The sequence below is a fragment of the Corvus kubaryi genome, unplaced genomic scaffold (genome assembly GCF_017639235.1).
Source record: "Corvus kubaryi isolate FWS band 111438036 unplaced genomic scaffold, C.kubaryi_AGA036_p1.0 133, whole genome shotgun sequence".
NCBI lineage: Eukaryota > Metazoa > Chordata > Aves > Passeriformes > Corvidae > Corvus > Corvus kubaryi.
This window is the reverse complement of record NW_024580667.1, coordinates 6,836,079-6,862,965: the sequence shown is the minus strand read 5'-3', so window position 1 is coordinate 6,862,965 and position 26,887 is coordinate 6,836,079. Positions and strand designations below refer to the sequence as shown.

Here is a 26,887-nt window from a genome sequence, read left to right as displayed (position 1 = left end):
TTTACTAAACCCTAAGGAGCTGCAGAAGGAAAAAGAAAGGAGAGGAGAAAAAAAAATATATGGCAGTGTAATAATTACAATGTGTCAAGATTATGCTAAAAATCAATCTTTTGGTTTGTACATTAATGACTGAGTCATTTTATGAATCAAAGGAACATCTACCAATAATTCTGGACCAGCTAAAATGGAATTAAACCATCAGTCTGTAAGTACATTTTTTTTTCAGCTTTATACATTTGTATATGTGAGGATAAAATAGAGCAAATTTTAGAAACATCACAGTTACTTAAACCTCAGAAACATCATGGTATTTTTATTAACCCAGAGCCAGAATGTTTCTACTTTTTAATGCAGAATGATGAGAAGGACATAAATCCTAAATTAATTTTTAAAAATCTAAGGTTGAGCCTTAGATATACATAACCAAGATATGTATATCCAGTAACAATTAATGACTAATGTATAATTATTAATTGTATGCCATTATATTTATTACTTAATATCTAATTAATAATAGAGAACTGTTCCTGCCTGAAAAGATTACCAGTTTTGTTCCTAATAGAGCAATAATTTACCTATTTTCACCAAAGCATGGACATGACTGCTTCCTTTCCTCTAAATGCAGAGACAGTCATGATTGCATACAGAAATAGCACATACCATATCATGTTCTTTACAAAGGTCCTACTGCTGCAAAGCCATTGGTAAGTCTAGGCTGCAACAAGGTTCTCACCTCTACAGGCACAGCCAGACCTAAATTCCCTCCATAAAGACCATGCACGGTGGAGCATTTGCTGGAGTGAGGTGGAGGATGTGGTGAAAAGGGTGCATCTTGTGCATGTAACTACATTTCTGATGCTGAGGTATAGCTGTAAAGTAATACTAATTTCAACATTTCATAAATTCTGAGCCTTTAGCTTTTTGAAGTTCAAGGAACATACGACAGGGTTTGCTGTATGGTAAGTACTTACTATGCATTTGCCTTTGCACAGATGTCTATCAACTGAGTCTCACACACAGTACACACACCAACAGCATCAACAAAGAAACTATCACTATAAAAGTATATGTATTTTTAAGACACCCCATTGCTATTTTATTTCATGAGCTTTTGACTGAAGATGCAACCAAGAAAAACTCCTGTATCAACCGGTTCCTTTATCAGCAAGGCTATGAACCAACTTACTCTATCCACAGGAGGCAATGCCCAGTCCCAAAGTATGAAACAGAAGTTCTGTTAAACCATACAGTGTGAGAGTGTGGTAAAGCCATGTGCATTCAGACTCAGATTAAGGAAGCTGAACATAAAAGAGAAGAATGAAAATATACATACAGCTAATTTGCTTAGATTGGTCAGCATTTCATTTTGATCTCCAAAGCCAGTTGTATGAATTTTGCTCACAGCATCCTCTTTCTCAGTAAGCCATGCATCAAAAAGGCACTGAAATAAAATTGGAGAGAAAAAGCTTCCGTCAGGCCTTTCCTATATATGCTATATATATATTATTATATTTCCTATAATATTTTGAAGAACATTCCAGTTTATAACTGCTAAAAAGCTACTCACCTGCTCTTCTGCAAAATGCTGCCATTTACGAAGAATATCTTGCAGGAGGACCCATCGCTCTTCTGTCCATCTACAGATGGCTGCCCACCGTTTTCCAAAGTGCTGGAGAGAAAGAAACACAAAAGAGAATTTTGCATTTGTTTGCTCTTTTCTTCCTAAACAAGAAAAGCTGTTTTCCCAATGGCATTACAATTTTTTAATGGAAATATTTTCCTAATTCACTTTTTTTTTGAGCATATGCCCTTAAAATATGTTGCATGTCACACTGAATTGGATTTTAGCATCATTTGAAATAAAACCAAAATGGAGAGAAAAGGGAAAGCAATAGATCTAAAGACAGAATATTTTAAAACTAATCTACAGACAGTTTTCTAGCAAGTCTCTAGTACTACACTTTCAAAAACCCATTCTGTTTCAAAACTTTATGATGCCCAAAACAGAACTACTTGAAACATAAAAATGATGTCCCTAAGGTGTGGTCAAAGAAAAAAGCATTTGGCTTTTAAGCTGCATCACTACAGTACAGTTGGTCAAAGTTCTTACCTCTTTTAAAATATTGCAGTGGAAAAAACCCCACCCATATAAACTTCAACACCAGCACAAATCCCACTGAGGTTTCCCAGGTATTTGTAGCATATGCTACAACATACGTATTTATATTACATAAAACAGCACCTTTTTCTCTTCTCCCTTATTTTAGCTGATGATACAACACTTTTATTGCAATGATTTATAGTGACTTGATTACCCCTGGGCATCAGATGCAAGTTATTCAGCTGCTCCAAAATAAAAAATCTCTTATAAACATCTGAAAGATACTTAAACTACTGCATTCTTAATTTTTCATCCACTTCAGAAACACATCCTGACAAAAAGATAGTAGTTTCTTCCTTTTTCATATTTAGTTATTTACTTCAGGACTCTTATGGGTCCCTTATAATTTGAGATATTATATAATGCTGTATCTTTTGCATTTACATATTCCTCATAGAGATTATAATTTAATTTTAGCAAAAATGTAGCATCCAAATAGTGGATTCTTAAAACCAAGGGATAACAATTAGAACCGTATTTTCTATCAGAAATAAAAAAATTAAGTTTCACCTCCTAGGAAATGAAAGATAAAACTTCAGAATGCCATCTGAATTTGTTGCTTTAACAGTTTTATTTCACAGTAAAAAGTCAGCAGATACAATTTTCCATTTAGTGGACACTGAAACCATAAAAATATTCAATTGAACATTTTTTACCTTGCTAATTACTAATTCAATAATCATATCTTTCCTCATAGCTACTTTATTAAAATCCCCATACCTGAGTAACTTTTAAATATCTCACATTCAAGCAGCAGACTTTTCTTAATGACTCCCATGAAAAAACACAATTTTCTCTCAACAACTGTAATAACATCTCCATCAATTATCACTGTGGTATACCATAAAAAGGTTTTTTTTTTTTCAGTCCTCTAGAAAACACCAAAACCTCAAGAGAACAAGATCAAATATCTGGCTCTGCATTAACTCTGAGAACTATATTGATTTGCACAGCAAAAATGTTAATACAAAATACTGTTTTCAGCATATGACTTCAAAGAGCCACAAAACCTACTCTTTTTTTTTTTCTCAATAATTTGACAAGATCTTTTATTTTAATAAAGTAAGCAAAATGACCAAGTAACTGCACTGAAAGAAGTGCTGATTCTATGACCTATCTTAAATCTAGTTATATCTCATGAGAGACCATAACAACCATGAGACCAAGATACAGTGTTGGGTTGAATAGATTTAAAATATGAAGTTCCAAGTTTGAAATATCATGTCAGGACTGTTATTTATAAAGCAGTTATTATACTAAATCACAGGGTGCTCAACTTTAACTCTCTATTCACATCCAACAGTTGCCTGTGTGATGCCCAGAAACTCAGACTTCAGCAAGTGTTCCTAACACCTGGGAAAACAAATTTTCAGAGAAATTGACTGAATCCACACTAACAAGTAAAATGCCATCCTGTAAAAAAATGCTTTTTCTTACAGCCCTAACTTGAATTTTTAGAGAAATCTGCATGCAAAAGAAGATTTTTTTTCTACTCAGATCCATATAGACTTGTATTCTATATACATCATCATACAATATCTCAAATATACTGAAAGAATGTTCCTTATGACTATCAGAAGCAGAAGATGAAATATTTCTAGTCTGCTAAAAGGTCAAAGTAAGGAAGCCTGAGAACAGGAGAAAATGAGTAAAACAAACATAACTCTTGGAAACACTGGAGTGAAATAATGTACTTCAAGCCTGCATTTAATGCTTTTCTAATCAGGTATAGCTATCCACCTTTTTAAAATAATGAGGAAAAAGTGGAAAAATGCTTTTCCCTATATCCAAAATTAACTCTTTAGAACAGACTATTTAGCCCATCCATAGAGTTTCTACTATATAACAATAAGTTTTGTGTGCAGTTTTGAAATGCTCAACACTTCATGCACCAACACATCGAGTTGGAGAAACAAACAGGACAAACTGGAAGCACTGGTCAGGCCCCACAGCTATGATATCTTTGGTATTAATGAGACTTGGTGGAATGAGCCCCACGTTTGAGGACCTGGGATGGAGAACTCCAGGCTGCTCAGGATGCAAACACCGATGAGTTATCCTACAGGCAGTTAGGAGAAATTTCTAGATCAGTAGCCCTTGTCCTTATGGGAGATTTCAACTTCCCAGGCATCAACCAGGAATATCATACTGTTGTGATGAGCAGGTCTTGGAAATCCCTGAAGTTCATAGGACATAAGTTCCTGCCATAAGTGGTTAGTGAGTCAACTGAAATAGCTTATTCATTCTTTAAAATTCCTCACTTATTTTGACGTATTTTTACAGGAACTACCCATATATCATCTTCAATCAAAGGACAGTACCCTGAATAATATGAATATATAATCCTGGAAATTACACTCTCAGCTCCTTTCCCCCAGCAGAGGAATAAGCCATCAAGTAGCATTTGATACACTTAAAACATATTTCTTTCTAGCCCAGAACCTGACCCCTGAGGCCTGGGGAAGCCTCTAATTTGAGCTAGCCCACAGGAGTCCTTAAGAGACCTGTTGTCTGCTGGGTACAATTAGGGGAAAAAATCTCCCTGCATTCATGGCTTCTGTATGTTATCCAGCCATCTCGGAGATGAAGATAATGTCCCACATTTTTCCTGTAGAATCGAGTCAGAGTACAACAGATTTGCTAGTAAAGTGGTTTGATTTTGCAGCACTAAATATAGATTTGAGCCTTATTCAGCAGCTGCCTTGGTAAATCCTTGGACGTATTTTAATTGGGGTCTCAGAGTTCTAAGTCTAAATAGTTGGTTCTCAGTAGCAGCATAAACAGAGCCTCTCAACATGTCACATACTGATATGTGAAGTAAGCAAAGTAATGTAAAAGAAGTTTTAATATTCACACTCACCCAGTCTAGCTGTAGCCTCTCAAAGTACCTTAGGGGGACAGCTGTTTCTAAGAAAAACCCTGCAATTTTCTTTGCTGTTATTATTCCAAGAACAGTTAAATTTTCAATGGATAATTTGTTTCAGGGGACACTTTTGACTTCTTTGTCATTAATTGCCTCTTAAATAGATATGTTTATGCATAGGCAATAAAACTTAAGAACTTCTATACAGTTCATTTAAAATTAGCATAGATTCTTGTCAACATTCCTGAGACCTAAAATCTCAACAAGTTCATTTTAGGCTTTAAAAAAATGTCTTACACAGATATTAAAAAAAAAAAAAAATGCAATACATACACAGATATTTATATATATGAAAATATTTCAGGAATCACCACCTCAAAAAGAAAAGCATAACAGAATTTCACCAGCTTGGAAAATGCATCTTTGACTATTACACGGAAATAACTGCTCATTTTCTTCCTAATCTGATCCTGACCAGCATCTCAGTGAGCCAGTCTTATTAAGCTCTTTTGTCTGACAGTTCATGCTCTTGTTTTGTTCTACTTTTAGAAGTCTGACTGACAGATACATAATCAAGCTTGGGAACTTTTCTCCTTTGGACTTTTTGTCAAATGCTCTAATGGTTGTGCCTGCCAACACATTTTATCTCCTGTGTTTATATTCAGAATGCAATATGAAAAAAAACTTCCAAACAATTTCTGTACACAGAAAAAGAGGTGTAACATTTCACTAGGAGAGCAGGTGGACTGTGGTAACTCAGTTCTTCTGGGCTTTAAAGCATGAAAGTTTCCAAACCTCCCTAACACTCTAAACTCTACAGCTTTATATCTGTATTTGGGTTTTATTAACATCTGTAATATTGCTCCATATTCTTTGACTTCCAGAGCATGGGGATTATTAACTTTTCTTTCAGATTCTTCTGTAAGAGATTGTGAATAAAAGATGTAACAGGAGAGCAAATTGACTGTTCCACACCACTGCATGCACTGCTCAAAGGAGGCCTGTGCTGTAGGGTGAGGGGACTCAGGATCTGTCTTGCCAGCATCCTTCAAGGAACATACTTTTTCCAAGACAGTAGCAATTGGGAACACTTTTTCCAAATAACAGGTGCTTTCTCCGCTAGTAGAGATACAAATGGTGTATTTCCACAGTGTTTCATCTACATTCATTATTCATTTTGTTTCTTTAAGGTATTGCAGTAATGTCTGAGTTCTATTTCAGGTTTTATTCCAATATGGGTCAGCTGCAGATGTTGCACAGGATACTAATGGTAACTTTCCAACCATTGTAATAATAAGAGATGAAGCTGTATCACCTGATGTTCCCTTAATTCTTCTTTCTGAAGACGTGAAATTAGATTAAATGTCTAATAATCCAACAACCTTTCATTTGTTTTTCACACTATTAAAAATTCTCACTTCTACATCTTCTAATTCATGAAGTGCTGTAAATATCAAATACTGTTAATTATTTTTTCTCTTCTTCCATTCAAGATATTTTACAAGTTTAGCTTAGCTTCTGGAGCCATGTTCTTGCTAGCAATCTGCTTTATTCCACTGAACAGTTCCAAGGAGCTGGCTGGCAAGAAATTCTGGAAGGTTAAGACTATTTTGAGCAGGTACACCACAGTTCTGACATTTAAGATGAAGTCAAAAGGAATTAATAATTATGGATCAGTAGAGTCTGTATTGTTATCTTGGCTGGGTTGTGCTCCTTGAGTGACTAAGTAGTTGCAGTAGAGAAAAATGAGACTTATATTTGAAGTGGCAGTGCTCAGAATCTTAGCCAAACCTACACTAAATTCCAAACCAATTACTGATTTACTGGTACTGGTACCCAAATTAGCTGCATTCAAGACAGCACACAGGTATCTGCCTGTGCTACACTGAATGTATTGATAGCTTCTCTAGAAAAACCTTGGGTTTTAATGACTTAAAACCCACAAACTCTTATTTTCTTGAGTAATGGAGCAAAATGAAAGAAAAACACTTTCTCCTTTCTGAAAGAGAAAAATAGAAGGAATCTTGGTTGTAAGATTGCAATTCCTTTTGAGCTGTGTCCCTGGACATCTGACCACCAACACAAGAGAACCCTCCTTCAATGTATCTCAACATTAATTATCCACTTTCATTTGTGCAATTTCATTCAGAAGTTAGAGTAAGAGCATTGGAATATAAATAGTACAGCAGTAGCAACTTCTTAAAGATGCAAGTGAAATAGTGAGATTTTATTATGAGCAAGCTAATATTTGACAAACATTTAGAATATCTTGGCTGCTAGCTCTATCACAATTGTATCTCCAATATGTCACTCTTTTAAAGATACTCAAGTAATTGTATTTAGAAAATACAATTGAGTGATTATTCCTTTCATTTCCTAAGAAACATGGCCATGAAAACATAATGGGAAATAAATCATGAATTTCCCCCCAAAAGTGCTTTAGAAAAATATAGCATAATCTTAATATTTCTTGATAACAATTGTTTGTCTACCAATTATGATCCTGTACACATTCACTATCTGGTTTTGCTGATTTTAAAAATTTCCTGTTTCAAATTTTTGGGACCAGCACTGCCATTTAGTCATTACCTGAAGCTGCTCTTCCAGTGCAGCAGTAGCTCTATCTCCACTGTTTTCATCCACCACCACTACCATATGGGTTAGGGAATTCACCTTGACTTGTTCTTGCTCCAGATCTTCTTGAAATGCCTATAATTAAAGCATACATGTTAGAGAACATGTTCCAAAGCAAAAAAAAAACCCCAAACAACAAAAAACCAAAACAACCAAAATAGTGTACCATTGACTGATTAACTCACGTAACTACCAACTATGAGAATTTCAGAGCTTAAAGTTACTCACTCACAAGTCCTAACTCTTATCACAATATTCCAGACTGAAAATATAGCGTGAGAGATGATATAGTGAGTTTATGTAGCTGATCTATGGATATTCACATAATATGCATACATGCCTGAAGATTTTAAATTGCCACTGAATTCAATTTTGTACTTCATATTAATATATGAAAATATTTAATTTTTTCAAAATTGTAAGAACATTAAAAATTACATGGTTTTCATTAAACAACCACATACTAACCTCAGCTTGGCAGCCCTAGAATATTACTTACATAGGAGAAAACTTCTCAGGAGGTGACCCACCTTTAGGAGACTCATGTAGCACCCTAGTCTCACTCACTGCAGAAACCAGGAAACTAAGCAAGAAGCAAAGGCATTTCATGATTTCTGCATGTCTGAGGAAAAACTTTCTTGCCGTTCTTTTTTTTTCTTCTCAGTTGCCATAAAAATGGAACCCCTCCTTCACTACAGTTTGATAAAATCCAAACCAGCCCAGAGCTGGCACCAGGGAACTGAGCAGCCACATCTATTTTCTCCTTCCTTTGTTGAGGACAAACAACAAAAATGGAAGGCACTAAATTGGTGTTGGTACTGAAAATTAAAACCACAGAGAAGACCTAATACCACCCCCCTGAAAAAAAAACCCCAAGGTATCCAGGATTCCATCTTGCCTGATGCACTTTTTAGGTGTCTCTAACTTGTTTCAAACAACAAAAGAATGGGGGCAACCAAAGTCCTGGATTATGTCCTCAATACTTCAGCCAAGTGTGTTCTAAGGATTAATACATATACTGGGATAGTTACAGTCAGAAAAATAACATGGCCTTGTCACAAAAGAAACCTTGACTGTATTATCAACTATGTTAAATTTCACCATGCCATGGTTTTCTGCTGCTTTTTCATGCAGAGTAATTCACTCAGGTATGAAGAAGTCCTTGCTGAAGATGTTATGCATTCTAAATCTCTTTTTCCTAAGACACATTATTTTTATGTGACAATTTAAAAACCAAAACATAATGTGGTTATAAGCAATAGCAAAGGAATTCCCAGACTACTTTGTTTTTAGAGCATAAATATCTTACCACACATTTCAGAATTAATTTTTTTCATGGTCATATTGAGACAATATAAGAATCTTTTTCTGACTTTCATGCTTGTGAGTACCATTTGCTTCAGAGAACTAGACTATAAAACAATTCTCAAGGACTGTGAAGTACACAGATTGCTAGAACCATCCCTGGAATTTAGACTTCTCAACATTTTGTGACCCAGCACTTGATAGGGAAGAGAAGGCAGAGCACACATGGCTCAGAGTGTATAATACAGCTCACTTCCCCCACGTTTAACCCCCTCTTTAAGCCACACACAAATTCATTTCTCTGTAAGTCTACAGCCATGGACAAGGTGACTTTTATTTCCTTATTAGCTGGAATCTGACAGATGGCGTCCCAGAACAAAACCAGAGTTAGCAATGCTCTGCAAGTGCAGGAGTATATGGCACTTTGGGAGTGGGAGTCTCACACACATTGTGAAAGACTTGAGAAGTCATGGAACAGATGAACCAGAAAGTTGAGTCATTAGCTAATCCTCAGGAAGATTCAATTTACTCTGAGGTAAAAGACTGTTCTTTATAACCCAAATGTCTATTTTTACCATGAAATTCATTGGTGAAAATTGTTTGTTTACAGGATCTTGTTGGAACAGGAATTTATGATGGACAGTTTCAAGGCAAGAGCACACTCTGTTCAAATCATTTAAATGGAAATTTCTAACAAGCTGTCATGAGCTTATTAAAGACATAGCAAATTTTCAGGTACTTAAAATGTGAGATGGATAGAGATGTTGATGAATAAAGATAGCAACAACAGAAACTCATAAAACTCCACAATTCCTTTAATTCCTATCTATCAGACAACAACTTAAACCACTCCAACATAATCTAGTTCAAAATGAATAAAAATGCCTACCAAAGTCATACAAGTATCCAAAGACAAATCCATCCTGATATTTGGACACTGAAGAAGTGTCTCATCTTAGCTTTTGAATTAATTTGAAGCACTAAAATCCTAGCACTAAAAAGGCTTAGATGTTTTTAGAAAGTTAATGAAACTATAGCAATCTACTAACTATATATGGTATAATAATCATTTGGAATAATAAAACCAGTGCAATTAAAAGCAAAGTTTTTTCATTAATTATAACATTTCCAATATGATATTCTGCTTGGACAGCCCAATAGTCCCTAGATTTTTACTGAAAAGTAGCTTTCTCCCTTTACAAAATTTTAAGAAAGGCATAATTGTAACACGAGACAAAATACTTAAAGCACTACTTTAAAAAATAATACTTCTTTACTGAAATGTTTAACTATTATTCCAAAATATATTGACTGTGCCAGATTTTTAACCAGAACTCTGTACCTTTCTAATGATATAAAACTTTCTAGAGTTCACCATTACTTTAGTCCACTCAGAAAATTTTCAGTACTATCAAGATATTAACCTCATATATTTCTGAACTAAGCAGGATGCTGGAAAGAATGTTGTGTTCTTTCTCTGGTCTGAGTGTTGGGTGCCATTTCCAATACACATTAGTGATTTTTTTTTTTTTTTAATATAACTCAGCAGGGAAACTGAAATGTCAGTCACAAGAACGCAAGACCAATACTTTTGCAACGTCATTTTAAAATGCATAGAATAATGAAATTAGATGTATGGAAATAATAAGTCAAAGGGGGATACATAACATGAATTAAATAGAGTGAAAAGTACCTGCTAATGAACAGGTAAAGAGGAGAAGGCAAAATTATGAAGGTAAAGAGAAGACAGAGACAGGATGACAACTACCCAAACCTATCATTTTTGCTGAAGTCTGTTTCATTTGAAATGATGCTTGCCTTTTAGATCTTCTAACTTTTGGTTCCACATATGAATTTACCAAACATTGTTTCCTGATACAACCAGAGTCATGTGAGACTAAATGAAAATATGAAGCATGTAAGATTTTTTTCTGTGCTTGTTTAACAACGAAGCAATAACTGTCCTACTAAAATTCCATTGTTTTAGCCCTTGATGTAGGAGGTAGCTTTGCTATATATAATACACAATAAAATTATATGAAATTTTCTCTCAATAATTGAAAGAGTGGAAAACCCTGTACTTTGACTTCTGAATAAGGTAAATGATAAATGAATGCAAATGTAATTAAAATTAAACCCAAAACCTTTTATTTCCATCATTTCTAGCTAAACTGTGTCTTGCACAGGAAACAGATTTGAAAGTACACATAAATAAATAATATTCACTAACTCAGCACACCAAGAATGAAGAACTATTACGTGGAAGAGAAGTTTCTGCATGTCTTCGCTCAGAATCTTCAAATACAAGGTAAATACCCATTTTTCTCAGTATAAGAAAGAAGCAGCGTAATGAGATTGCATAAATAAAAGAGTTACATTTTATGTTTGTATTCAAGCATAAAATGCATAGAAATAGGAGTAAAGTTATTTGAGTCTCAGTACTGATGTATTCAAAATCTTTCCTGTTTCTTTCTCTAATTATCATTTCATAATTACCTGCCGTCTATTTTAAAAAGAAAATTTAATGTCAGAAAATATCACTAGCTAGTAAACCCACATACTGAAATACATTGTCTCCTCACAGGGCAAGCAGAGACAGCACAAACAGCAGCAGGAGCTGCAGAATTTGTATTCTTCTTCAGTAGCACTCCTTAATCAGAATGCAAAGAAATCATCTTGAACACACAAGTGGATCATGAAGTCTTTTGCAGTTTCTGACCTCTTTTTAAAAGAACTGTAAAAGCTGATTTCAGTTTGAATTGTTTTTCAGGATGATCTGCCCTCTAAAACCTGGGTTAGCACTGACACAAACCATGAAGCATCAGGTGTTAAAATCTCTCAAGATAGCATGGAACAGAACTGCTTTGAGCCACCGATGCAGAAACATTAACAGGTCATCACATTAAATCTCTAAAACATTACAAATCATCTCTGTTTTCTATACTTTTCTGTTTCCTTATCTTCATCAACATGTGCTATAGACACATATTTAAATTTATTTTTAAATCTAAATTAATATGAAGCAATCTAATCCAGTAAATTGAATGAATCTATTACACAAGCAATCCTCTCTCACTTTTTAGTTCTTAATTCTTCCAATTAAAAAATTACCCTCATGTAATGTGGAAGAAAATTGGCTAAATTCCATCTTACATTCTATTCATTAGTTTGTTATTTTTTTATTTAAATACATTACCAAAAAGTATTTTCTACAGTTAGAAAGTAGTGCATTTTAGAGTGCGTAATATATATTCAGTGCAAATATATATTCAGAATCTCTAGAGTCCTAACAAAATTATCTGGTCTTTGTATTTTGCTGCATCATTGCTGCTACATGTAAGGGAAAAAAGAAGACGCAAAAAGAAGTAACACAGGCATTAAAAAAAGCTGATGCATATTTATTGTAATGTAATGAAAAGATGTTACAGTTGCCTTGCATATTTTAGTATATTGCTTACATATAAAAAGAAAGCAATTCTTTTTTTATATCAGAATAAAACTCAAAGTTGTGATAAAATAAGTCTACAAAAGCTTGTTAAGTGTACAGAACAATAAATATTAAACCAAGACTTCATATTACTTTGCTATGCTCTAATGGCAGGTGTAGAGCTTTTAAAATGTCAAACACCCAATTTGTTTTTTATGCCTTTGGAAGCATACCACAGCATACCTTATGTTCTTCTATTTGACGCTTTAGGTCCTCTAGATCTGGACCTAAGGGCTCCAAATCAGTTTTCTTTGTCCTTTCCTCAGTTTTTGTCAGCCAGTCAGCTAGCTGGGCCAGCTGCTGATTCTGCAGATCCATCAGGATTTTATGTAAACTGTAAAACAAAGAAAAAATAATTAGAAGTTTTAAGTGAAGAAAACAACAGGCAGAAACATCTGCCCCATATACTAACCCATTTTCACAAGGTTACATTTGAAGGCAGAATAGAAGAAATATGTATTTTTCAAAGGGGAACAGGCTCCCCAGGGCAATGGTTACAGCACCAAGGACAGAGCTCAAGGAGTGTTTGGACAATGCTCTCAGGCACAGGATGTGACTGTTGGGGGGTCCTGTGCAGGGCCAGTTGGACTTGATGATCCCGATGGGTGTCTTCCAACCCAGTAAATTCTATGATTCTATGGAGAAAGTAACTGAAAATTTTTTGAAGTAGTTTTGATTTAGACAAACTGTTTTGAAGCTTTTTCCTTAGCAACTGACTACACCATGTAATATTCTGTCTGTTAAAGCTTTGTCCTCCAGCTGCATTTCTATTAGAGCTGGAGTTAAAAATTTCTACTATCCGGTTTTTTTAAAGCTTCTGTTAACCACTACAAGTATTTTGAAAACTGCTCATACAGCTGACCTTACCAGGCTTTCTCTAAATTAGGATATTAAACAGAAGAAATTATTAAATTTTCAGTTATTCAACAGAGAATACTCTGAAAAATTAAGCAGGAAATACGTCAGTTTTTCCAAATCAAATTATATAGATAGATCCAAAATAATCTGGCCAGAAATCCATTACAGATTTCTACTTACCCTTGCTTCTTTAGAAATTCTCTAGACTTTCCTAAATAAAATCTTCATCTTATCAACAGCATTCTTAATGTGTTAACTATTTCTGAGCAATGAAGTTAAAACAACACCTTTGTATTATCCATCTTTCACATAGCATGCAATTTTTTATTTAGATTTGACAGACCAAAGTCACTGTTCCTCAGTCATACTGAGCTTGTTGAAACCATTGTATGCTCTAGTGTGTTACTTAGTTCTCAAGCACAACTCTTGCAGCAAAAAGTCAGCAAACTACTTTCAGAACTCGAGTTGAACTTTCAGACTTGAGAAAATTACAGTGTAAGAAAGATGGCAGAGTTGTACTTTAATTCACTTGTTTCTCAGTTGGCTACTTGAAAACGTAAGCCCAAATTAGAAAGCTATTGTGATTTTCAGCTCTATGACCAACAGCACCTAGAATTACTCAACTTCACACTGACATTTCTCCCCACAAGGTTATTTTAAACCTTATTTTAAATACATTTTCTCCCATGGAACTGCGGAAGTGCAGACTGGCAGATGTGCAGCGTGAGTACAATGCTCCAGAAAAGTGCATTGGTCTTGTCCATGACCCTTAAGAAATGTTTGCACAAACCCAAACATGAAGTTTCTGTCACAATTTCACAATGCTCAAGTAAAGCAAGTACTTATGAGCTTGTCCAAACAATTGTGGATTTTCCCATAACAGTTTGAAAAAACCCAGAAATACATAAATTTGAAAATCCATGTCTAAATATGTCCAAAGTAAGCACCATTCTGTATTTTCCCAGATATACCTAAAAATTTTGAATCTAATCATCACAGAAGATTACATTGTACATGTAGGTAATTTTTGGTACTCACTTAAATTCCTCTGAATGACCAGGATTTAATAAATGGGATCATCATGTAGCTGTAATATGTGAAATCCTGTATCTCACTCGTAACTTGTTCATATTTTAAGATATATGTCTGAAACTTCAGCACTTGTATTGTTGGCTGTAATTTATTTCCTTACATTTTTAGGGAAAAAAAATTGCTTCCAGTTTTGAATCTTCTCAAAATTATTCAAATGTTTAGTCTCTGATTAAATATTTATTGAATTACTCTTTGCTATTTATAATTGTTAAAAAAAGTACTGTATACATAGCATTAACTCATATTGTGCAAAGGAATCACTAAGTTTCCAGTGATACTTTGTATTTATCCTGGCTAACTCACACTTCATTCTTAGACAAGGGACAGGCCGAGAGGAACTTTAAAACATTCAACCATGACAAATACAAAGTCCTGCCTTGGGAAGGAAGGAAGGACCCTTGAATGATGCAGGCTGGGGAATGATTGCTTGGGGTACTTCACCACTAAAGAAAACTGAACCTCCACCACTCTGATATTGTCTTCTCTCCCTGAAATGGCCTTTGCTTTAAAAAGAATGGGTCATCACATAAAAGACCTTCTCAAAATAAGCTTTATGATGTTTATGCAAATAATAAATTTTGCATTCCTAAACTTTTTTTAAATAAGGATCTTTTTTCTTTTAATCAAAGAGATTACAAACACAGACTTCAAATATCCCAAAAGTAACAAGAATGTACAAGATACTTTCAAGCAGAAGTACAAAAGGAATTATTCAAAAACTCCTATGACTTGGGTATTTCAATAATAAAATATTAGCTGTTAAAACAACAAAAAAAAGTTTGTCTTTTTTTTTTTCCCCTTAATGTTGTCAACAAAAATAATAATTTATTCCAGGATTATCACTTGCATCTGGATAGAAGAAAAAAAAGTTGTCTGAGGACTTCTGAAACAGAAATAATCAAGTTTTACTAGTGATCATAGGAAGAGAAGCCAAACCAGAGTCTCTTGAAGCAGGAATGGTAAAGGTGAGAAAATGTGAAAGGCAATCTGTGAAACCAAGTGCAAGGAGTGGTCAAACAAATCCTCAGGAGTACATGGGCATGGAGCAGATCTTCAAATGTAGAGCAGTGGATACAGAAAAGGGGAGAGGCTGCAGACAGACACCAAGGTGAACCAACTTTATGGAAATAAAATCTTGCAAACAAATTTAAAATTTTTGAAAGCTTGATTTTAAATAAGGTTTTAGTCACAAGTGTTTCTTGAATGGTACCTCAGTGGTCCTGAATGGCACTGAGATGGTATCAGGTGATACACTTGGAGCTCTGTGAAAGGCTTTTGTTTTTCCTAAGAAGAAAAAGTCACGGATCTTCCTGATGTAGTATGATTTCAGGTTTGTTTTTTTGTTTTTTTGGGTTTTTTTTAACTGGAAATCATATATTAAAGATTGATTAAAACCACCAGAAAACTCATACAGTGTTGTTTCCATCCTAATCTCTCTATTAATTACAGACAGAGCACAGAAAGATGATACCCTGTTTTAATAAAGCCCATGGTTCAAAAGGGATTAGGGATCTCAGATCTTAGTCCTTCACTTTCAAGTGTGTATTTTATTGTCTTACTTGATGTTCTAAACTAAGCAATTATAAAGTATAATGCTTCATCCTGGAGATATCCTCTTAGCAATAAATTAAATAAACTGTACAAGAAAACTGTTAAAGTAAACTGAATTTAAGAAAATGAAAATTACTTAATATACATAATATTGATATTATTCTGAAGTAAGGAGTACAAATTTCAAAATTAAACAATCATAGAAAACAATCACAGTTTATTCCTAAGCAAAAGAATGCTTCTTCTTTCTTACCATTCTCCAGGTACTTCCTGGCTTTCAAAACACTTTTACAGACATTTTACAGACATGTGATATGAGGGTTTAGTACTTATTTATATATCTCAGGAGATTACCAAAATCTTTGTTTATAGTATGGCTCTCATAAGTTTCAACTTAAAAAAAAAAAACCTTTTTCATTGAATTGAATGTGTTTTAAAAGTTATAGAATTCTCTGTAAAGTGGTTAGTTGCATTGTTTTTCTCTACAGTGGTATATTTATCACTGAGATGCTTTAATATACAGAATCCTGTTTGAGAAAGGCCAGAAGGAAGAAATTTAAAAAAACAGACTGTTTTCCTTCAGCATGCTAGTGCACTGCCTATTAGAGGAGTCAAAGACTTTCAATACATAGTGAATACATGAGAAATCCAGTCTGGGCTGCTTTTACACAAAGGCATTGTTGTGTTCCAAACCTCCTCTGACATTCTGACCTCCTAAATCACTTTTTCTAAGACCCTTTCACTTTTATAGCATCTTTATCAGTATATCTTCCTCCTGTCCTTGTTTATTGCTTGCTTTTTTCTTCCCTGGGCTGTAAAGTGTGGTACCTTTTTTTACACTTCCTATTACCATTACAGAGGTCAGACAGCCTTGCTGTTCTCATCTTCACAAAAACCATCTCTGTTTGGCTAAACATGTCACTGTTGCCTTAGGGACAAGATTACAGAAATGTGCTCAGAAGATTGTGCTTTAAGCTGAAGTAGAAGATGGACCCTGAGAGTTTAAATTATGTGTAATAACCCAGAAATATATTATATTGTGATATGGAAGCTTTTAATAATCCTCTGGCCGGTTTCTTGAAACACAGGGGTTTGACCAAAAGGCCAGAATTAACTATATCTGAGTAGGTCACTCCTGAGAAATTTTCTCTTGCCCTATCCCAAATCTCATTGAACTTATCACAGATTTTTTTTTGTATAGGAAATTAAATAGTAGCACAACATCCTTTGTGAAACCCCTATCATTTTATGTCTTCTACTGAATTCATATTACTCAAATATGACCTGCTTCAGAAGATACTAGGCCTTTACATTCCCCAAGCAATGACTATAGCTGCATCTGGGGGATGGCTTTAACAACTGGTTTTTAAAGGACATTTTAAGTAAACAAAGTACCACTCGGAGACGTAGCTACTTGCACGTGTTGATTTAAATGAAAATAAATATGGCAAATACAAACTCCCCACACTAAAGCATCATAGATTTTTCTCTCCAAGAAAATACTAAAACTGGAATAAGTTAGGTTGAAACATCTGAAACCCATCAACAATGTTATAGTCAAAGGAAGACAGAACAAACAAACAATCTCAATACTCAGTAGTAAGCTGAAAGAAAACAAGTGTTTGGAATTGGTAAGAACGTATTTCAAGAAAGAGAGTTATGTCATGCAATTGTTGAAAATCATGGTTTGCTTTTTAATGCAGTGGGCAAACCCCTCAACTCCAAAAGGTAAGGTAGAAATGGAAAATGCTCAAAGAGGAGCAAGATGAATAGCTGAATATATTCAATATATGTTTATGAAGAAAGTAAGAAAATATACATGTGTATCTTTGTATCCTGTAAACCAAATTACTCCCCCGTGGCACAATCACAAGCTCTTACATTTATGGAATTTCTTATCCCAGATGGTACTATGTAAATCAGAATTTCAAAATCAAACATAATATCATTAAAAATCCTCTGAAGATTAATGTGAGTATTTAATTTTCTAATTTAATTATTTTTCTACTTTTACTTGTATTTCAACTGTAAGCTGTAGGACTTGCTCTTTTTTAAATAGTGTAATTTGTTCTCAGATAAAATCACAGCAATATTTCCAGGAACGCTAAGATCTCATTTATTCTTTTTGTGGGATTGAGTTTTACAGGCCTTAAAAGATTGGTTTCTGTTTCCCTTTTTTATCTTTGCAAAGATTCTCTCCTTTGTTGCTCAATATTGTGTGACACAATATTTATTGAAACAACTGGAAAAAGGTGAGGTAGGTTAACTAAATTTTGGTTAAAGTGTTATCTCTGTCCAAGTTGCTGACAGCTGCTGCTTTATGTGGCTTCCAGGCTCCAAACAACATGCAAGGTTCAAAATCACATCAAATTTCAGGTTAAAACAGATACGAGATGGAGTTTGGTTCACATTGAAGTGAAAGAAAATCCCAACTGTTAGCCAAGTTCAGGATTGTTTCAGTCAAAATCAATCTATATTATTTCACCTGACATATTACTTACTTGCTTTGTTTTTCCATACTTGCTACCCTGAGACTTTCCCAGCGAGAATTAAGTAGATTCATTTGTTCTTGGATTTCATTCTCTTCCTCATCTGAAAGTTTTCCAGTTGACAGAAGTTGACTTCCAACTTGCAAAACATTACCAACACGTCCTTGGTGAGCTGTTAACTCCATCATGAAACCCTGACAACAAAAAAAAACCCCAAACAATCCAGGTTTAAGTTGCATTCTTTGAAAGGAAAGAACAGAATTGCACCATTTTGCAAACATGATTTTCAACCTCACTTTTAATTTTTTCAACCCCTCCCAAAACCTTGTAACATAAACCAGAAATAAACCAAAAAGAAACACTTTCACTTTCTTCAAAGGGCAAAAAGTTATTTAGTTGGTGAAGAGGAGGCTGAGGGGTGGCCTTACTGATTTCTGCAACCTAAAAGAAGGTTGCAATGAGGTGGGTATAGTAACAAAGAATAGAATAAGAGGAAATGGCCTCAAGTTGCGCCAGTGGAGGTTTAGATTGGATTTTAGGAAACAAAACATTCCACTGCATGTTTAAACATTAGAATGGTCTTCCCAGGGAAGTGGTTGAGTCACTGTCCTCGGATGTGTAGATGCAGCAGGAACATGGGTTAGTGGTGGACTTGGCAGTATTAGGTTAATGGTTGGACTTGAGGATTTTAAGGGTCTATGACTCTAGAGCAGAATCTCCAGTTTACATTCTCTGAATCAAAATTAATAAAAATCAAAACAAAACCCCAAAAAACAAACAAAGAGAATAGAATAAAAGAAATACATTCTGAAAGATTAGCATAAACATGTACCTCGTGGGTGTGAAACTGTTCTTTAACAACTTCTACGTCATTGGATATATCTCCTTGTGCTTGTAATGCATCTTCAGCAGAGAGAAGCCATGTGAGCACTTCTTCTAAAGCAGTTTGGTAGTTTTCAAGATCCATTCTAGCCCCCATCCGCACGGTGCTGAATGTCTTTTCTTCAACACTTCCTAAAAACTGATCAAAACCAAAATTTTAAGAGCAATGAAAATGGCATCTGCTCAGACTGATCTACAAAGGAAGAAAAGGAACACCACTATATTCTAAAAAAAAAAAAAAAAAAAAAAAATCAGATGGCTAATACATAGAAGTACTTAGTACTACAAAATCAGTTAACTGACCGAGATCAGTTAAAAAAAAATCTCATATTCAATCAGTTATTTTACACTGGTATTCAAAATCCCTATCAAGTGTTCTGAATAATGAGAATAATGGGAGATACTTATTTACCACAGCAGCTCATAAAATGATATACTCAAAAAAATATCAAGTTACTTGCTGGCTTTGCAGAGAATATGTGCAAAACATGACATTTAAAAAACCCAAACCAACAAACCTCTACACTACATGCAATGCTAGGCTTGAGCAATCCACAGACACACATTTTGTGAAAACCATTCCAGGAAGTCAAAAAAGCTCAAAAACAAATGTGAAATCATAACTTTTTAAAACCAAGCAAAAGTGCATTACTGTTGATTTCTCTTTTCTGCAAAAGCCAACCTTGTAATTATTTTTTAGAAGCTGAGTGTCTCTTATGAGAACAGAAATCCCATTTCTGGTCTACTGCTTAAAGTCAAGAGAAATCAACAAGTATTTATTGATTAGTATAACAATAGAAAACAAGGACATAAGAGAAGCAAGGAATGCATTTGCTACAGAAAATACCTTCCCATAAGTTTTTCAAAAAGTTCTGAACAAGTTTAACTACTTTGTTAGGACTTTACTTTAAAAACAAACTATACATAAAAATATACTTATTCTTTCATTAAAAAAAAATATATATATATATACACACGCCAAGGCATTTAATGTTTTTATAGCTAGCAATTTTTTTTTTCTACTGATATACTTGTCCCAATAAAACACTCACAGCAGCTAATAAAGCCTTTCATTGCAGTTTAGAACTGAAAGTTAATCACTAGAGCCACAAGCAGGAACACAGAAAGCTCTGAGTTGGAAGGAACCCAGAGGATCATCAAGGCCAACTCTTATGTGAATGGCCCATATGGGATGAGAGCTCAACCAACTCAACTGACCTCAGGAAGTGTAATGCATGCCATGTAATCACTAAAAATGAAATTCTCAATCTTCACAACAACAGCTTCATTCTGAATTGTATAGATCTAATAATCACATGCAATTTTGGCAGATCCCTAAATATGTGTTAGGCTAGGTAATAGTCATGACTCTATCACCACTTGCGTGAGAAACTCATCAGAAAAAGCAGGCTTGGAAATCTGATGAACTTTATAGTCTGGGATTTTTTTTTATTTTTTTTTTTTTAAAAGGAAGTATTATCTTTCAGAAATATAAATAATGAAGCACAGAAAATGGGCGGCACATATCCCTTCTGCACAAATAAGTTTTTGGACTGTGTGTAGTTCTAGATTTCCAACAGTATACAATGCAGTAAGAAATTGCACCCAACCACATCACATTTCTGGAGCAAGATACAGTTTTTTCCACTGTGGAAAGGGATGACTTGATCATTTTTTCCACAGGTAATATTTTTTTTTTTCTTTCCATAGCAATACTTCATGGGATATAGCCATATCTGTTACAGTGGAAAAAAAAAAAAAAAGCTTTAACAGTTGAGTGAGGCTAGGGATATCATGTTTGTAGAGATCTGTGATAATCTATGTTGTCTGTATTTGTTTGAACATTCTTCATCTGAAAATCCTTCTTTCTCTAGATCAGACACAGAGTACTGTCTCATGGATGACAAGTGTTTAACTAACGACCCCCCGCAACACTTTGTCTGAGGAACAACTACTAAGTATAATTTTTCCTAATGATCAGCATTTTCACTGCTTTCTCTCATGCTAACATAAATATTGCATGGAAATGCTTTCCAAAATCTTGGACTCATGACCTTCTATGACAAAATGGTGGCTGGACTAATTTCAGATCTGTTGCAATCTCTCTTGAAAAAGTATAAAAAAACCAAAAGACTCTAATAAAAACAGAAACCAAAAGAGTTTCTTGACAGGTATTCCAAATTGTGTTCTCAATTAAAAAAAAAAAAAAAAAAAGAAAAGGAAAGGAAAAGAACCCAGGCTTTTTTCTGACATAAGGAAAACAGCAAAAGACTAGAAGAAAAATACATAAGCATAGAATTTTAAAATGGTAACACTATAGAATGTCTACAAGACAAAAAACACTCCTTGGAGGCAACAGTGGTTTTTGACTTGACAAAAATCATGTATAAACACTGTTACATTTCATGTCTACTACTTCTGTCAGTTCTGTTTTCTCTCCAAAAGATAGCAATCCACCCTTGCTCACCCTGGATATCGAATGAAAAACAGCTATTGAAATCGGTGGAATTAGCTGTAAATGGAATACAAAACACTTAGAACTGGACAACTACTGAGCTAAAGCTTATGGCACACTCTTTCTATTAAAAACCAAAGCAGGGTTTCAAAGTTCATTATAAAAATTATTCATCCCATAATAAACCCCAAATTTAAGTATGCAGATCCTACAACATGAAGAATAAACCACAATGAAATAATCCACATAAGACAAACAACAATGAAAACCTCTGATCTTTATAAAACATATTGGTAGGCAACCAAACAGCATAACCTGTGAGTGTTCTTATTTATGAGTTTGTATGAAATCTCTTTGAAATTTATAAACCAGTGAGGACACTATCAAATTTTTAGGTGTTGCATATACCACATGGATAGCACAGATATGCAGCATTATTAACACAGACACCTAATATAAGTCGTGATAGTTGTTTCTAACCATATTTTTTAAGAGAATGAGAAACAGTATGGACAGGCTGAAGTCAAATTGTTAGAGCCATAAAATGCTAGGAAGGCTATGCTTAGGAAAAAAAGCTGCCTAAATATGCATACAGTTTCATTCTTGAATCAAAACCTATTCTTAGTAAAGTATTTAATGAGTATGCAGCACAGACTTGGGTGCAGTTAGAGCAAAACACTTACACTTACTGAATAAAAACTTCAACAAAATCTCATTGTGATGGTGCACACCCCTCCCTCCTCCTTGGGTTGCACAACCATCTCAGAAATACTTGTGGGTCTCAGCCTTGAGCTCATCATAAATATTGTCTGTTCCCAGGAATTTATGTTGGCTAACAAGATCCTATTTTTTCATGAACAGTCTTGGAAACTCTTTTTTTTTGCCTAAACAAACGAAATAGTGACCTGAGTGGGAAAAGAGTTTTGTCATCCAACATTTAAAGAAAGTTACTGACCTAACTTGTGGCCAAGATGGAAAGATACTATGACTAAGACCAATTCTTTTGTGATGCTATAAGCAGTGGTCCTAAACTGAGACCCCTTGAGCTCCTCTGAGCACAGCAGGATGTAGACAGCAACCTCCCTCTGAGGGACATCCATCTCAGAGCCAGCGAACTCTCAAGTTTGCTATACTTTGGAGAGCACTGACCAACACCAGTGAAAAAGACACGAGAAATTTAGATATTTAATGAACATTAATGAACATTTAATGAACATTTAACGAACATGTGTCACATGGTAGTTAGGAATTAGTCAGGCAGTCATCTCACAGACTGTTTTGAAGAATGGTCAGCCACTTTTGCATGTAACATAATCCTGGTTGTTCTTATGGACTGATGTAGAAAGAAAAAATTGCTCTGGACCCATTTGTTGTCCTCTAGACTATCTTTTTTTTTTTCTTTGCTTTCTGTTGGACATAAATGAATTATATCTAGGTAATATGATGGGAATGTTAATCTCTGTACACTTTACCATCTTCTGCTTGGGTGTGGGGGCTGAAAGACCCCAGAGACTCTGAAGATTTTATTTAAAGTATAGTAAGTGAAAATAAAAATCCTCTGACCTTCAGAAGCCAGGGAAAAATGAGATATCCCTGGCAAATGTATGAATTAATTCACAGAGTTTAAACCATGAGCTTGCACTCCCTTCAAGGTGAGAAAGTGAGGGGACAAAATGTTCCACACCTGCTATTGCATTATGTTCCTAAAGGGAGGAGAAGGATTAGTTCTGTGAACGCAAATTCTTCAAGAATGTTTCTATTAATACATAAGGACTGATTCTGAGTTTTAGAAAATAGTTGGGGAACTATTGAAAGTCATTTTACAGGAAACATTTATGGTTTATTCCAGCACTCTTATTTATATTATATATTTCCTTCCTTCAGAAACTGCCTGTCCCACTGGAAAAGGTAAAGAATGAGGCTCTAGACGTTTAGAGCTTTTAAACTCAGAGACACAAAATTTTAAAGAAACATTTTTTAGTAAAGGCAAATTTAAATTCAGAGTATCTTTTTCATTTTGAACACTCCTTTTGCAGGATTACAGCCTCAGAAAATAGTTCACATTATTCATTCTCTAACTATGCCTTCTATCATGTAAGAAGGAAACCATTGCTTATTCTTTCAGTTCCTCCAACTTTCTCATTACAAAATTTATTTTATGTGTCTCTGTATTTCAAAATTATGACTGTTAAAATGTTAAATGATAAAATGGTCTTTTCAATAATCAAGACTATGTTTTCTCAACAGATAAGTCCAGCCAGAATAGTTCAGTCATTTCTGGTAATAAAACTTATAAGATAAATTGGTTCAGACTGCTTGTTAATATAATGTTAACAATTTCCTTGTTCTAAATGAGGCAAGCACTTCCATTTTACTAACTGTTTAAAAAATGTCTTTGTAAATTAATCTTGAGTAAGAAAGATTTTTTTTCTATTTTTCTGAAAATCCACAAAGGTTTGGCCTTATGATAAGTCTGAAAAATTGCAGGTTTTGCTTGCTCAGTTGAGACAAGTTAGATTTTTAGTACTTGATTTTCTCAGTAGTTCCATTTCTACTGCATATGTTTCCACCTGGATGAATTGACCTGTCCTTGCAACTGCAGTTTTGAGATGTAGCAGATTATTAGGTCATTAAAAATCAATGGAGCTTAGGCAAGGTATATGCTGAAGAGAAAAGACAGAGCCAGGCAGTATTGATGAAACTACACTCACTACAAAGGAAGGAAAATGTAGCAACTATTGACAGGAAAGTGGTAAAAGCAAATGAATCTCTCCAACTACTCTACTAGGTACAGCTGGTAGAAATAAAGACTGAAAGAGACAAATAAAGAACTTATTGGCACTAAAGCAAAAGTTTGCACCTTGGGTTCTTGTGGCAGGACATGTCTATCTCCTCCAGATGGTTGGTGCATATGCAAGAGATAACCCAGGTGGGTCACAGGCCCAGCATGGGGTCATCTCTGGCACCAAAAGGGCTCAGGCTCCCTGCTAAGAATCTTCTTGACTAAAAGACATGGCTCTTATGTCTATAAAAGCCCACACAACTGTCACAGAGGCAGAAGCCTGCTACACACAGGCACTGAAAATGTGCAAGACTTCTTCCCAGAGTCTGGACACAAATTCCGTGGTTACTTTCCTGGGAATTGAGGGAAAGGATTTTGATGTGTGCTCCATCAGGAATTGGATGGTAAGAGACGTTGGATCCTAAGTTATACTTCTTCTTCGCTAGCTATAAAATTGATGGTACCTTTAACCCCGCGTGTTATATTAGTGTTCCCTTTTGCCTTATTCCTGTGTAGTAATAGTCTGTTTTAAGTCTTCTGTCTGTTAGTTTTGTGTCTATTAAATAAATAATTCATTCTATAATGGACTGAATCAGCCATTATTAAAGAACTTATGAATGAGAGTGGGTCCTGGGGTGCTGGACACCTCAATAAAGCTACTGCCTGCTGCCAGAGGCCTGGGCAAAAGGCAGAGACTTATTTAAACCCACATCCATTCATAATAGCTCTAGAGTGTAGAAGTTGCCTTAAAACAACTGAAAGACTGAAAAAAAACCTGGAATCAATTGGCTTGGGGAAGAGACTAAGACTAGGAACTGTGAGGACAGGTAAGATAGTGTTAAGACATAAGAGACAGGAATCAAGGCTGCCAGCCACACATAATGATCAAATTTTCTAACAAGCTAAAAACTGTTTCATTTTGCATACACAGTCAAGTGAGTCAGTGCTTCACCAAAAGGTTTTCACCTTAGCTTGCTTTCTTCAACACACCTGTACTTGTAAAACTATCAAATCAGGTTTTGCTTAGTAGCTGCTTGACACAAAGTGTATCAAAACATACTGCTTCTATAAAGTCTCCAGGGAAAATTTTCAGCCTCTTTATTTAAGTGTTTTAATTTTGTTGAGTTTTTCTGATTATAAAATGCATTTCTGTTTGTAGCATTGCTGGTGACAAGACACCAGTACCTGCCTCTCTAAGGAAGGCACTTCCTATTCAATCAATTAAGAACCACGGCTCCAGACAGTGATAGGAGTAGGTGTGGATGTGTAAATCAACTGTCTGTGACTGAATGGAATTACTTTCATCATAAACCTACAACAAAATTATGATTTCTTCCTGTTGAAAGGGCTAGTCTACCTACCATTCTTCAAACCTTCCCTTTCCTGATGAAAGACCAGGGCACATTTTAAAGTCAAGTATACTTCAGGAACTGTCATGTCACGCAGTAGACTGTGAGATCATTTGGCCTCTATATAATACATAAATAAGACTCCACTCAAAGAAAGGTGAAATTTTCACCCCAGGATAAGTTTTCACTATAAACTAATGACTCTTCTCAGAACTCTCCGGCAGTAAATAGTAACAGGGTCCTGATGAAAGTATATCACAGGTCAAGAAGCCTGGGGCCTTTTCCCCAGTAGTGCTACCAAAAAGGTAACTCCTAACCTGCAAATTCAGATTATTTGAGAAATTTCCATAGTGTTTTATACTGTCACATACACACACACGAAAAAGGAAAAGGTAATTTTACCCACTAGTGATGATCATACCACCTAAAATTTGAGTTGTGGTCACAGTATAATTCAGTAGCAGGAGAAATATTCAAGATTGAATAGATAATGGTCATTTTTACTTAATTTTCATTTTTAAGATGCAAATTCTAAATGAGTTAGGACTAAAATAACATCTGCTTTGAAACAGACTGCTCTGAGAAAGAAATTTTAAAAGTCTTTAGAGATCTTCAGTGTCTCTTCTAGCTTAAACCATTCTATGAAATGTTCTATGTTCTAAATTGTATTCTCACAATCTCCACGTGGAGAAAAACTACTGAATGTATAAACAGAAAACTTAAACAGAAAGAGGTAAATTATTTCTTAGCCAACAGAAATGCAAATGGATTGTCCAAAAATGTATTGAATTATTTCTTTAGCATGTCATACAGGAGATTGAGATAGAAATGTAGACTGCACCCTTTTTCTCTCTGGCAACAGACAAATCAAGAAACAAACATGAAAAGGTATCATGCTAAATACAAATGGAGACTTCAAGATTAAGATTACAGAAATGCGGGCCAAGAGTAAAAAGTGAAAAAAAAATTAAGCTTTTTT

At 34.8% G+C, this 26,887-nt stretch overlaps 1 protein-coding gene across 10 annotated transcripts in view; it reads right to left on the bottom strand.

Moving 5' to 3' along the window:
• The window catches only part of DMD (dystrophin), a 1,181,561-nt gene that overhangs the window by 707,438 nt on the left and 447,236 nt on the right, over positions 1-26,887 (bottom strand). For all 10 annotated transcript variants that reach the window (XM_042035506.1, XM_042035543.1, XM_042035536.1 and 7 more), the window contains 6 exons: positions 19,273-19,461; positions 18,453-18,634; positions 12,634-12,784; positions 7,614-7,733; positions 1,568-1,669; positions 1,334-1,441 (listed from right to left, as the gene is read on the bottom strand). In XM_042035506.1, coding sequence (XP_041891440.1) covers positions 1,334-1,441; positions 1,568-1,669; positions 7,614-7,733; positions 12,634-12,784; positions 18,453-18,634; positions 19,273-19,461 — 852 coding nt within the window. The remainder of the gene's footprint in view (positions 1-1,333; positions 1,442-1,567; positions 1,670-7,613; positions 7,734-12,633; positions 12,785-18,452; positions 18,635-19,272; positions 19,462-26,887) is intronic.